The following is a 13,982-nucleotide window of genomic DNA, read 5'->3' as shown; positions in this document are numbered from 1 at the left end:
CAGTGGACAGAGCTAGATCATCGTCCTTAATTAACATTTCTTTTTTCATCGTCCGAAAAAATGTTTATCGACAGTGCAATGAATATATCTGACCGCAATGTATCGGACACCAAAATTAAGTTATATCTCAAGCAATTATTGACAGCTCTCGGGCCGCTGACAGGAATAATCGCGGCTGGCATGTCGAATGGTTACAGCGCGATACTTCTTCCGCAATTGAAGACAATTTCTTCCAACGACAGCAGCGAATCTTTATCGGAATCTGCGGATGCCGATCACTTCGGAGCGCTGACAATCGATCAGGAATCGTGGATCGCAGCTGCCACGATTCTGCCACTAACGCCGGGATGTTGGACCGGCGGTTTCGTGGCGGAAAAGCTCGGTAGAAGGACGTCGTTTCTACTACTTTATCCTATTTATTTCATCGGCTGGCTGAGCATCGGCCTCGCCACTAACGTACAAACTTTGATAGCGAGCAGACTCCTGGCCGGATACTGCGCCGGGATCCACGCGTCGATTTTTCCAATCTACGTGAGCGAAACAAGCGACCCTCTGTTGCGCGGTGTTCTACTGGGGGCGGTTGGTTTGACCCTTTCCATCGGTGCATTGGCGTGTCACGCGATGGGAACCTGGCTGAACTGGCGGACTACCGCGTATATCTGCGCCGCGTTGCCTATAATCAGCTGGATTGCCTGTATCTTCTCGCGAGAGAGCCCGATGTGGCTGCTCGGTAGAGGCCAAGTCGAGGAGGCGAAGCGCTCGTGGATATTTCTCCGTGGTGAACGCACGCTCGAGGAATTCTCCCTGTTGGAAACCACCAGACTCACGGAGATCTCTGAGAAGAGAGCCGGCAAACGATCGATGCCGCGCTCGTTCGTAAAGACCTGGTCGTCGCGGTATTTTTTGAAACCCTTCGGCATCGCTTGCTTATACTTTTTCGTCACGCAGTTTTCGGGCTCCAACATGATGACTTTCTACTGCATCGAGATGTTGGCGGACATTTCGGGCGAGACGCACGCGTATCTGATAACGTTGATCATCGACGCGATTCGCTTGACGTTTAGCATTATCGCGTGCGTCCTTCTAAAAACCTGCCGTAGACGCATCATGACGTTCGTATCCGGTTTCGGCGTGGCTGCTACTTTATTATCCTTGAGCGCGTGCTTGACGTTTGATATTGGAAGACCATGGATTCCCGTAATTCTACTCGTCGCTTACGTCGCTTTGCTGCCTTTGGGATTGACTCCCATACCCTGGTTACTTTGCGGTGAGCTCTTCTCGAGGACATTTCGCGGGCTCGGCTCCGGATTAACGTCCGGCTTCGGATTTATGTGCTTCTTCGTGGTGATCAAGACGATGCCGGCTATGATAGAATTAATAAAGCCCGAAGGTACATTCGCTGTTTACGGCTCCGTAGCATTGATCGGGACTAGTGCTCTGTACTTTGTTCTTCCCGAGACCAAAAATAAAACCTTGCAAGAGATTCAAGTATCTTTTAATGCAAAATCTCGCAAGCTGAAAATACAAGATGCGAATAATGTTTCATGAATACGATCCTTCCGAGGAAAACGAGAAATTTGATAAAGAAAATGACAAATGATGATTACTTTACGAAATATGTATTACCGTGATAAAAATTTGTGCACTTAACGATATCAGAATGAATTCGTTCAAATTTTATTTTAGTGTAAAATTATTTTTTTGGTTAATTATCCGTGTCATAAGATTATGAAGTGTTTGTATTATGCATTTTTCTTAACTCTGTCATTTTCGAAAAATCTATATAATTTGTAAGTAAAAAAAAATTATAAAACGTCGAGATTACTGTTTGTGGCAAAGATGAATTTGACGACGATGTGAACGCGCTACCGCAAGCAATTTCGCATTGCGTAAGTGACGATGCGACGCATCCTTCGACCGGATATATTTCGGACGTGCTGTAAAATTAACCGATGCGTCGAAATAATGACTCTGCGGCCGCGTCGGGACGAAGCCGGCGCGGCGAGAGCAATAGAAATTTAACTGCGAGCCTTGCCAACACGACGGACCGTAAAATTGCGTTCTCACGTGATTATTGCTCGGACCACTTACCGCAGCTGATGGAAATTACGGTTCGTCCCCGACGTTTCGCGTGACGTTTTGCGGGCCGCGCCAGTGACTTAAGCGCGTACGTAAGTGAAATATGGCGGCGGTGCTGTCGGGGTTATTAAAATGCGAAGAATCCTGATTTATCGCTCTTCGTCGAGATTTCGAGGCGATAAAGATAAAGATTGTTTCCGGTTGATGGATGAATCGACTACCTGTGCGGGCCAGATATTAAAGTTTCCCACATATATACGCACGAATCATTCAAGTCGCATAAATGATCGATCGAATTCAGCAATGACGAATTCAATTTCATTTTTGTGCGTCGGACCGGTTTTCGCTCGCTATTATTACGCAGCGAGTCGTAGATGGATCTTTAAGAGACCATTTTTCCTCCCGGTACGATTTCAATCTCGGAAGTATCAAAAGCGCGCGCCATAAAGAATCACGCTAAACTCCGACGGTTTTTCTTTCTCTCTTTTTAATTTCATCCCCAATCTTAACTCGTTACTCTCCTTTTTTCAATTTCGCTTTTATTCGGTTCGCCTTGCGCTGATTATTGCTAGCACGCAAAGCGATCGTTACGTAGAAAAATCCTTGCTTCTCTTTACTATAATCATTTTCGATCAGTACTACCTTTCGCGAAACTCGATTCCTGGCGAAATATTGGCTGAAAATCTTGCGATGGCAAAATGCTATTTATATTATAATATAGTGATACACGTCACTTTTGTTTTTTAAATAGTTTTACGTATTAATTAATAAGTTAGATAACTGTTGTTGTATACATATATATTGTTAGTTATCAAACATTAGTGAAAAATATATAAAAAATAAGAATATCGTAGTAAAAGTAAAGAGAGATAACAAGAACTATAGTAATGAATGTTAAACTTAAATATATATATTTATTTACTAAATATATATATATATATATATATATTTGGAATTTCTTTCAAATGCTTGTAGACATTGGAACGAGACGAGTTGCTACCGGAACAAGAAATTTGACAATTTGAAAGATTTCACGATCGGTAGAGCTGGAAATGAAAAGTCGGCGATATCAAACGTGATTTATGACGATAAGGACAATCTCGGCCCAATTTCCCACGCGCGACGTGCCTGAACTGCATATAATCTTCATGAATGCGTAATGACCCGTCGTGCGTCCTCTCTCCCGTGGCCCATTCAGTAAGGTCTCGTGTAATGGAGGGGAATAAAAACTAGAAGGTCCCTACGCGATAGCGCCGCGCCAATGGCGCTTTTTGCGTTGACGATGAAGCCCTTCAGACTCCTCTTCCTTCTCGATCTTCTCGCCGCGAGGAGTTCAACGGCGGAAAATGCAGTCGAGCGAGAACGTTTAGCACCCTCGGTGATTCGAGACGACATTCATATCGATTCGGATCGAGTCTTTACAGTCACCATCTGTATTGGTGCTACTATAGCACAAATGTTAAGAAGCGGGCTCTTTTCAAAGTTGCAGGTATCTGTATGAATTTTTATTCGTATATATATGTGCGTTATATGTGAACGATAAAACAAATATCGATAACACGCGTGATAACGCGCGACTAAACCAATAAACTGCTTCGAAGTGCAAGCGTTGAATGAAAAAGAAAATAGCATATCGCGGATATCGGAAAATATTTGTCGATTACTACCGTTTTGAGTTACAAATCGTTGTATTCACAAATATGAGCGAAAATATCTGTCAACTTTTACAACGTAAATTTCTATGTATATCGCGGCACTTCGAAAAGAAAAAAAGAAAATAAATGAATAAAAGCCGAGCCAGGTATTTTTAATTCCCAGACGTTTGCACAATGCTAATTTCGAGATAACGCGAAAGTCGCGGGTGCAATCCGACACGGCGGCAAAATTGTGCAGGAGGATGATCCGGCGAGCAAATTTACCAGTAAAATGAAAATGTAACGCTGTAACACACTCGGCAAACTCACGCAGATCACTGTATGCAGCCGTCCGTGAGCTTTTATGTACTTCATAAACATTCTCTCGCGGTCTCTCTCTCCCTCTCTTTCTTTCTCTTTTTCTTCCTACTCATCATCATCCATGATCCTATGTTTGCGGTTTAGGAATGACATCTTGTTCGATGCTGTGCCAGCCGCGATGCAAAGCGAAGCGACTAGACGGCGATCGCTTTTATGATCTGTCTCGACCAGCGCGGTTGTTGGTCCAGCGACCGTAAATTGCCGCAGGTTCAAAAAATCGCGGGCGGTTACTGTCTCGCCCGACGCAATAAAGCGCGACTTCATTTGCGTTAAATTTTTCAAACGCCACCATATATGCGGTGGGTTTTTTATCGCGACATCACGACATAGTCGCTTAAAGTGCGCGACCGCTATGTTTAAGCGTGGCATACTCTTTTTTTCTTTTCTTTTTTTCAGAAGAAAATGTGCTTTGTCCGGCTTAATAAATCGTATTTGCGAGCATTTGTAGCGCAATCCTCATAATCGCGAAATTTTTTTTACATACATTTCGCACGAGACTAATAAATCGCGATTACACACGTCAGATCTTCTTTTCATTATATTTTTTATATTATATGTTTTCTATACGATTTCACGCACATTTATGTATTATATAATTTAGCTACGTAATTTTTCAACGATCCACACCGTTAATCTCCTTTTGCGAAAATACCCGAGGTTCGTAAAACGTTTTACGAGATGTCAGAGTTCAAAGTGAAGCATCCCTGTTGCGTGTCGGTAGCCTGCTACTTCCGGCAAGGACTCAAACTCTTCGACCGTCATTAGGAAATTTATACGAGCCGGAAGATAAGGCTTTGATTAAATCCGGATTCCAAGTAGAGGGTCGGTCCGTGTTTCTCTGACAAAATTGAAGGAGCTATCTCCAGCCGCTACGAGTAATCGCGGAATGAGGTGGTTTCTGTGTGAGAAAAAGGAGATGGAACTTTATCAGGTCCTGCGAACTCACCGACAGCGACGGGAAAAGAAAGTAAGAGTACTGGTTCGCACTCTTCGAAGTTAAGGACCAAAAGATAAAGGTTGATCGCTTTATCTTTGGAATAGAAAGAATGTTATTTTGTATCGAGGGGGATAGGTTCTCTTTAAAATTAAAATAAATCTTCCGTCTCTATCTCATATATTATTATTTTATATACATTTTATATGCAACGATTTATGTGATATCTAACCATTTAAGACGCATATCCCAAAATATATTAGTCGCGATATTTAATTTTTCGATGGTCGTTATGTATATATATTTTTTAATTTCATTGAATTTAAAAAATAATATATTTAATATTTACAACGATATATCTTTCTTTAAATATTTTTAAGCAAGGGAAAGAGAAATGAAAATATTGCATACATAGACATACATAGAGATTAAACGTGAGCCAAGAAAAGAAATAAGAGATCCTTTGCTAAAACAAGACAGCCGAACTCGACGATTTATCCTGACGTTGCTCAACGACGAGATCAACTCTGCTTTTGGCTTCTAACGAAAATGTCGTTCCTCGCATCAGTTCTGCTTAAGAACCTGGCAAGGTGATAAAAACGAACTGGATTTTCCGAGACCTCTTTTTCTCCTCATTCCTTTCTCCGTTACTGTGCGACGCCTGCGGTAGCAATAATTTGCAATTTTTGTGAAACGTATACCAAGCCGGAGATAACGTTGGAATCGACTTTAGGAACAACACTCTGAAAGTTTCGCGGACCGTGATGATACTATTTGCCACAAAGTTGCAAGTTAACTGGTAGGTAACAAAGTTAGCACGTTTTAAATACGGTAAAGTGTTGCAACTCTGTTTTCTTTTAATTTTTTTGGGATATTATAGCGTACATATTATTTAATATATCATCAGCCTTAATAAAAATTTATATATTTGATTATTCTCGACTTTTCTACACTTTCTTTTGAGAAACCTGTATATCTTTCTATTGTAAAATATTTGGAACTCAATTATAAAAATAAATGGAAATAATAAATAAAAATTACGAATTAAAAATTTTCATTTCGGAAAAAATCGTATACGATTATCAGTTATGGATTGTTTCAATATTTACAGCTTTTCGCAAAATCTTGACGTTTACCAAGAATTAAAAATAACGATTTCAATATCCTTTTTTAATGTTATGTGTCTCGTGAAATTTTAAATCTAACGTCCATCTTTACAGACCGCAATCACGCGAACGAAAGTCCACCATCGACCGTTGTTGAGAAAACTCGGCACAGGAAATGATGTTCGCTCGCGATCGCTTGAAACTTCATGAAATTCTATTTCGAAGTTGAAACTACATACGGTCCTGAGCATCAGCTTTGCATAAAATGATAGTGTCTATATCGCCAGGGATGTCGCGTTCTTCCAACATTTGATAATGAAATGATTAGATGTTTGGTTATATGAAAATTTTATCGGTAATTTTACAGAACAATTTTATTTAATATCTTTAAAAATTTCTTTGGTTCGCAATATAATTCATGAGTGATGTGTGTGATTTTATTAATTTACAACACGATTATATTTTAAAATTTATATGAAAATTATATAAAATTTTATACATCTAAAATAGATATTTATATCGCGTTCATGAATTTTCAAACACATTATCTCATGAAGAAGAACAGATAATTTCTGATACAAGTTTAATAGTTACGGGTAGTCTTTTAATTAACCCAATTTATGTTCAATTTATACGTGTGAAAAATTAGAAGAGAAATTTCTTAGGAGTTTTTCTTTCAAGACATTAACTTACATAGTCGGGGAGGGGGAAACATATGGTGGGCAATATTGTTCATATTTCACGTTGTATCTGTCTCGCGTGTACTCTTCTTTCTTCAGAATACACGACCATAAACTTTCTTCTAGTCATTGACGAGAAAATAAATGCTGCGGAACAGCGAAAAGATAAAGAAAAAAGGTGTTAATAAATTAATATGACAAAAAAAAAGAAGATATGTGAAATAATTTTTGTGACACCTTCTTTGTTGATATATCCTCCGCGAAGAACAAAAAAAGAAAGAAAGAAACAGTACGCGGAGGTAAGCCTCAGAAAAAGAAAGTGTCGCGAATGCGACTTAAGCTCGCGGAAATTTATCGGCGATACATTCTCGCCTCGTGTACGAAATCGCGTGATCGCTAGCGGGTTTTTGCAACGACGGGAAACACAGGGAGTTTTAGCTCACGACGGTGCAGATAACCATGCTACCGGGGCTAGAGAGACGAGGACGAGGCTCGGAATCTGGAGCATAAACCGCGCACGTGTATCTATGTCCGGTACCTTAAGGCGCTTTCCCGCGATGTTTTACGAGCAGTCGTGCGTCATTGCTACTGTCGCCCAAACCTTCCCTCAGCCCTCCGTACGTACATATCACGTAACAGTGTTTCACGATCGTGTCTCGTAGCGTCTTCGGTTTACCGAGAAAGCGATGTATCAAGGAAGAACACCAGGGTTCAACTAAACGACGGCTTAAACGATCTGGAGGCTTATTCGCTCTGCCGTCCATCACGTTGGTCAAGCGAGAATAGTATATTGTGTATCAAGTGCGGAAAGTTGACAATTGGTCACGAGTGCGGGGGTTGAAGCGTGGGCAATGACTTTGAACACGGCTCAGCCGTAGGCAATGGCTTTGAATGCGGCTTATTCACTCACCGCGTCGCCGCTAGATGGCGGCGTGGGAAATCGGCCGCTTTCCGCACAGAAAACACGCACACAAAGTGCCACTTTGTGCACGTGTAATACAAATATATGTTGATCTCGTATTCTTGAGTCTGTAGATAGGAAATTACTATCCGCTATATTCGACCAATGTCAAAATGAGTAATGAATCCATTTCGTGAATGCATTTTTCGATCAATTCTGCTTTAGGAAATGCACTCCGTAAAAGTATAGTCTTGCTGGATAACGCGCTGATCGGGTTTGCTTAAGAGGAAAAGTGGATTTCGAAACGGTAGTGACGTCGGCAGAGGAGGGGGAGATAGAAGGGAACGACGAGGGAGGCGCGTTACTCTTCTCGGCATGTAGATCAAGGCACGTACCAGGAAGCATTGCGCTCAGTTTTATCTTCGCCGAGGTGGGTCTGGTCTTGAATATAAGATTCTCTAATACATTTTTATCGCAGATGAAGCTGCGCGACCGGTATACATACGGTATATCTGCACGTGCGCCATGCTTTCTTTTCAGCAAAATACTTTGTCGTGATTTACAATCGGACAACCCGCGTTCTAATATCGATTTGTATACAGATCTCTCGTGTAATGATCAATATCATTTAAAAAAAAGATACTAAATCTTCTAAATCTGGATGGATAAAAATTCAATAAAGATTCATTTTTTTTGTTCATTGAATTCGCGATTGAAGATTTTCTTCTTATTGATATTTATTTTCAAATTTTGTAATACGATCTGCGCGCTTGTCATTATTAATTTTGCATGCTCGAGATGAATAGGAAATGAAACCTGAAATTAATCTACTTCTTTAGATTTTTTATTTATATCTCATATCTATTATTATTTTATACAATGAAGCTTTATTTGCGGATATATATGCCACTCTTATCTTGTTCTATAATTATTGTTAATTGTTCTATATTAAAAGCTCTCTTATATCGATTAAATAAATTAAATAGCCACACCAGCGATTTGCGTAAATTTAATTTATTCTTACTGTCAATTAAGTGATATTCCTACTTTCATTGATTAGCACTAATTATTAAATATTTCTCTCTCTTTCCCTTTCCTCAAATGCTTGAGTTAGGTCAGGAAAACAAAGGAAATTGTCTAAGAATAGACGAGATGGGGATAGCTACGGGAAATTACAGTGGCGTGCTCCTAGTTGAATATCAATGTCTGCGGAAGTATAGGAGCGCCGTTCACTCGCAATTGCAGTAATCTCCTGGTAATCGCCTCTGCAATCGTACTTAGATATAGCTACAGTTACAAGAAACCCTTGAATTCTTGTTCGAAGCTCGCAAAGGGTCTTTCGCTTCCCAAAGGGATTATTCCGCAGTTTGTTTCTTAAACAGTTTAAAGTTTATGATTTTATGCAATGTCTCTATTTTCGATATTTCTCTTGAAATATTAAGCGCGAATGTTATTCGTTTAATTGCACTCTTGTGATAATTATTTTTTCTAGATTTCTATAAATATATACTTGCTTGATACTCTACCTAGTAAAAATTCTATAAAAATTCAGTATTTTTAAACGGATACTTTTCTGTGAAAAAAATGTTACTATATATTGATGTGATGGGGATGAACTTGAAATATGTATTAAGTTGGTTTTCTCGACGATGGTGATTCTCCTTTAAATCGTGGAAATTATGTCGACGTCATTGCAAATCGTTGTACAACCCAACATGGAAACTAACGTGAGATGCATCCTGACGAGGAATCATAGCGAAGGACTCTCAGACTGACTCTCATTGTTAGTCGACGAACGCGTCAAGAAGCACCAAGAACGGAGACGTGTGAGAGAAGACTAAAGGCTTTGATCGAGTTAATTTTCATAATGCTATTCAACTGACGATTATTAATAAACTTTTTTTCCATATTATTCATTACCATTTGCACCTTACTGTTCCATTACATCACAGAAAAAACAGTATCCTTGAAAGAATGCAAATATGCCTTGATTCAAGTATATTTTATCCTTATAATAGCGCCAAATATAAATAATTTTGGATAAAGGATAATTTATCCTTAAAACAAAGTGCAAAATATTCTTGGTTGAAACTGAAATTTACTTATAAATATTACAAGGACAAGTGACAAGTGAGCATCGGATATAAGCGGTACTTTCAAGTATATGTAATAATTCTAATAGTTCAAATGTGACTAAGTTTGTTTTTACCATATGCGATTTTTACAACAAAAATATATCTTAAGGATAAAATATACTTCACACAAACTTATTTATTATTAAGGCAAATGAAAATTTGTGATTCCAAAGAGCATTCTATGCTTAAATCAATCAAATAGCGTTGAAGAATAAAAATATACTTGAATCAAGGATTCCTTTTTTTCTGTGATTTATCAAGTTTTCTCAATTTTGTTGGGCAATCGGAAGTTAAGAACTTCCAAGAATAATTTAAAAAGAAGAACGTATACAATTCATTTAAAAAAATCGATACAACAATGTAATAAAAATGTGAGCGATAGCGCGCCATTTCGATATTCGTCTCAATTTGCACCCTATTATTTTACTATATGTATAAATCAACACGGGATACCCTGCGGATAAGCGATATACCCGAAATTCAAAGCGACATCATATGCCATATCTCGATAGCCCGATGCCCATCGACACGTCGAAAGTTTCATTCCACACCAAACCAATGCGCACGTGGTTCTTTTTATTTTGTCGTCCACTCGATGGGAAAGCTGCCGCACACACGCGGATAAACCTTTCAAGACAAGAAAGAGGGATATGAATAATCACCGGACATTCCATGTACTATCTCTGGCACCAGCGCATTCACGACCGATATTCGCCAATAAATCATACAAACGAGTCGTATCTTCTTCGTTGTGCGTTGCCAGGCACAAACGCTACTGCTTGCATTTTTCTTTCTTTTGGTCTCCCTTTCTCTCTTTCATTTTCTACAAATCTATTGTGTAATATTTTGCATTACATCTTCGTCGACGCGCGCAATTTACGCTACTGAATAATACACGCACTCTTCTCGAAAATTGTAATTTTGTAAATTACGTTTGCTTCGCATTGTTGCATTGTCTGTCCTTCAGACTCTCTTTTCTAGTAATGTAACGCAAACTGAGTAATTAACACGCGTATGCGTGAAGGGGAAAAAAGCGGAGAATTAAATATTTAAAAATCCATTAAAAATTCGCCTACTTATCTCGTCATCGAAATATCGCGCAAAGATCGCAAGAGGCAAAAACTGCGGCAGACAGCTGTCTTTCTTTTTTCTCGCTCGTCTTTTCGAGAAGAAATTGGAGCGTGATAATGATTTTTCGCGTCGCGCTCGCGCTTATTTACGGCGGATGGGAATAGCCGGATATAGGGGACCACCGTGTGCTATCGTGGTGCGTACTGCCAGTGACGATCCTCTACTCGATCCGCGTACCTGACCTGCCCGTATACGGGATTGGTTTTACGAGGTGGCTTTGTCGCGTCGGAGATAATCCGGGCATTGTCGGTTCGTTGATGTCCGCGCGATGCTGGCCGGCGATCATTGTCGTGCCGCTTCTCGCCCTTTGTGCGCTACCACGACGATTTTAAGCCGGTTATAACGTCGCCTTGCTTGCCGTCTCGCTGGAAAACGCCTGAAGAATCTGCCGATTCACACAGCTCGCGACGCCGCGCCGTCGTGTAAAAGACTGCCGCGATTGTGTAACTCAATTATGGTCCCGTGACCGGATATCTCTCCTTTTTTTCTCCTCTCGAAAGACGTCGAATCGATCGCTTGCTTGCACTCAAGATTGCCATTCACTTCTCTTTTTGGTCCGCGAAATCTTTGGATAAAAAAAAGTTTGAGCTTCTCTCCAAAGGTAGAAAATCTCCGGATAATTATTTTTTTTTATGTAAAAAAAAATAATGTAATTTTATTTTTAGGAATAAGCAACTTTTGAGGATTTTTTATATGTAAAAATTGATATGCAACAGTATATATTTTTTAAATCATTTTTTAAAATAATTTTTTTAATCAAAAATTGATATCTTATATGATGACAATCTTACCTGATAAGCTGCTATAAAAAGATTTTTGTCATGTGGTCTAGGAAGCTTTAATTGTAAAGAAGTTTTATCATATAAAAAAATGATAAGATTTTTATAAAAACTTGTAAATTCTGATAATGTCAAAAAAATTCTTTCTAATAAATGCTTTGAATTATTAAATTTTTGTTCGATAAAACGCGTTGATAAAACCTTATATTAATCTGCTTTATGATTAATTTTTACTTTTCTCTACTATAGCTAATATATAAAGAAATGATTATAGACATAAATGACAATGAGATATTTTATTAAAAATGTAATCCTTCAGATTGCAATTCGTAAAAATATATGTATATTTATATAGAAGTTTATGATATATTCTCTAAAATATAAATTACTTATATCGTACACGAAATGGGTTAAAGCTATCAAAAACAAAAAATCGAAATCACGGTCAGGCATTAAATGTTAAAGCAAATATAGATTGTTCTTGCATGTGCGGATAACTCGAGCAGCGTGCGTCCGGGGTATTGCAAATCGTAAAAAAAAAAAAAAATGTTATAAATAGTGAAACAACCGCGAGCAGAGAGAACGGAGAATAATATCTATTCGCGTGATGATAGCCGAAAACTGTCGCGCGTATCCGACTATTAACAAACGGGATTCGAAATTTTTATGCGCGACGCGGTGATCCGTCCCGAATCGAATCGAGTAACTCTCGATTGCCATCGCGCGTTTGTACACCAGGGATATCGATCGTGGGATATTTCGCGGCACTTAACGGCTCTCTCGAAGCGCCTTTCAGTGTCGAGCGGCTGAACAACGTGGTGATTTTCACACGATCGTTGCCGGAACACAAGAGGCCTATCGCCGATCACTGACATTAGTAGGACGTGAATCAATTTGATAAACCGTTTGCACACACCCGTCCTGACCGATTTAGTTTATCACTGTGTAATCGCGCTTTCGTCGATTGCGGCTTATCGCACTTTTCACCATATCGGAGAGAGATTATGCAATATTGCGACTACAATATTACCGATGATGATATTGCACTTGTCGACGCGTATCTATAATATTGCATAAGTATCGTGAATGAATCTATTTTTTTTTATCCTGCCGATCTCGAATCTCGTAAGTGCAGTCTATAAACATGTACGTTCCTCCTCTGTTCCCATAATGACGAAAATTTTATCCGATATCGGCAAATGCATCAACTAAATAATAGTCATGATTCTACGATATACATGAAATATAATATTCAAGGATATTAGTGTTATCTAATATATATTTTAAAATAATGGCGAAAATTATTACTATCGCTATGGAACGTTAATACGATCTAATTAATATAAGTTTACGTAGAAACAAGTATACACTCTCCTGAAAAAATGGAAACCTTTTTTATTGTGAATAGAAAAATTCTCCTTTCAGACACACAGATTTAAAAAATTCACGAAAAATGTAACACACATAAAATTTGTGTCACGCGGTTTCTTTCTTTCTTTAAAGAATAAATATACAATACATATATTCGATTTTTCTCCTCGAATAAATTTCACGCGCATCCCCTTTATCTCATCGCCTCTCTTCGGTAAACGTTCAATCATCTGCCTGCTGTTCGCTCGCGGTGAATTCAAGCAAGTCGTCCACAAATCCGCACTGGAACTCCAAATATATCCAGAATTCACCACCGTGCGGGAAACCTTTGTAGCCGGCTTGGTTGAACCAACTTTTCCCCGCCGCAAGTAAATACGTTCTACGACGTTCGCGACCACAATCGGCCTCTCTGTGTCCACACACGCGCACGTCCATGTACGTATACGAGTACACGCACACATCTAACCCTCGAATCCGTCCGCTTGCCGAAAAAGGGATTACGCCTTATACATATATACATATATATATATATATATATATAAGCATCTCTAAACACACTCTCGCACGTACACGACACACAAGTGTATGCGCATGTGTAAGTATATATTCAAAGCGCGCGACGTATCGAAATTTTTCCGCGTAAGCGGATTAACCGCCGATGGAATAGGCGGAATATATACCCGCAGCCTTTCCCTCCCTTTGGCTGTGCCGTTATACGACCGTATAGCGAATGGGATCCTATTCAATCCCGTGTGGAATTCGAGCCCAGCGCAATCTGAAATGCGATCGAACGTCGGAAGCTTAATATCTTCTGCCATCCTACTTCTTGTCTACGTCCCACGTTCTCCGTA

General features: G+C 39.3%; 2 protein-coding genes across 2 annotated transcripts in view; both read left to right on the top strand.

Annotated features, from left to right (window-relative positions):
* LOC146723629 (mannosyl-oligosaccharide alpha-1,2-mannosidase IA-like) overlaps window positions 1-13,982 on the top strand; it is a 312,214-nt gene that overhangs the window by 139,467 nt on the left and 158,765 nt on the right. The gene's annotated exons all lie outside the window — the stretch shown is intronic.
* LOC114938465 (facilitated trehalose transporter Tret1-2 homolog) lies at window positions 79-1,600 on the top strand. The gene is given in 2 exon segments (XM_029312456.2): window positions 79-1,526; window positions 1,528-1,600. Coding segments are annotated over 2 exon segments (1,521 nt in total).

The sequence above is a fragment of the Nylanderia fulva genome, unplaced genomic scaffold, assembly GCF_048542155.1.
Source record: "Nylanderia fulva isolate GAGA-0341 unplaced genomic scaffold, ASM4854215v1 Scaffold18, whole genome shotgun sequence".
Lineage (NCBI taxonomy): Eukaryota > Metazoa > Arthropoda > Insecta > Hymenoptera > Formicidae > Nylanderia > Nylanderia fulva.
This window is presented reverse-complemented; position numbering and strand designations above follow the sequence as displayed.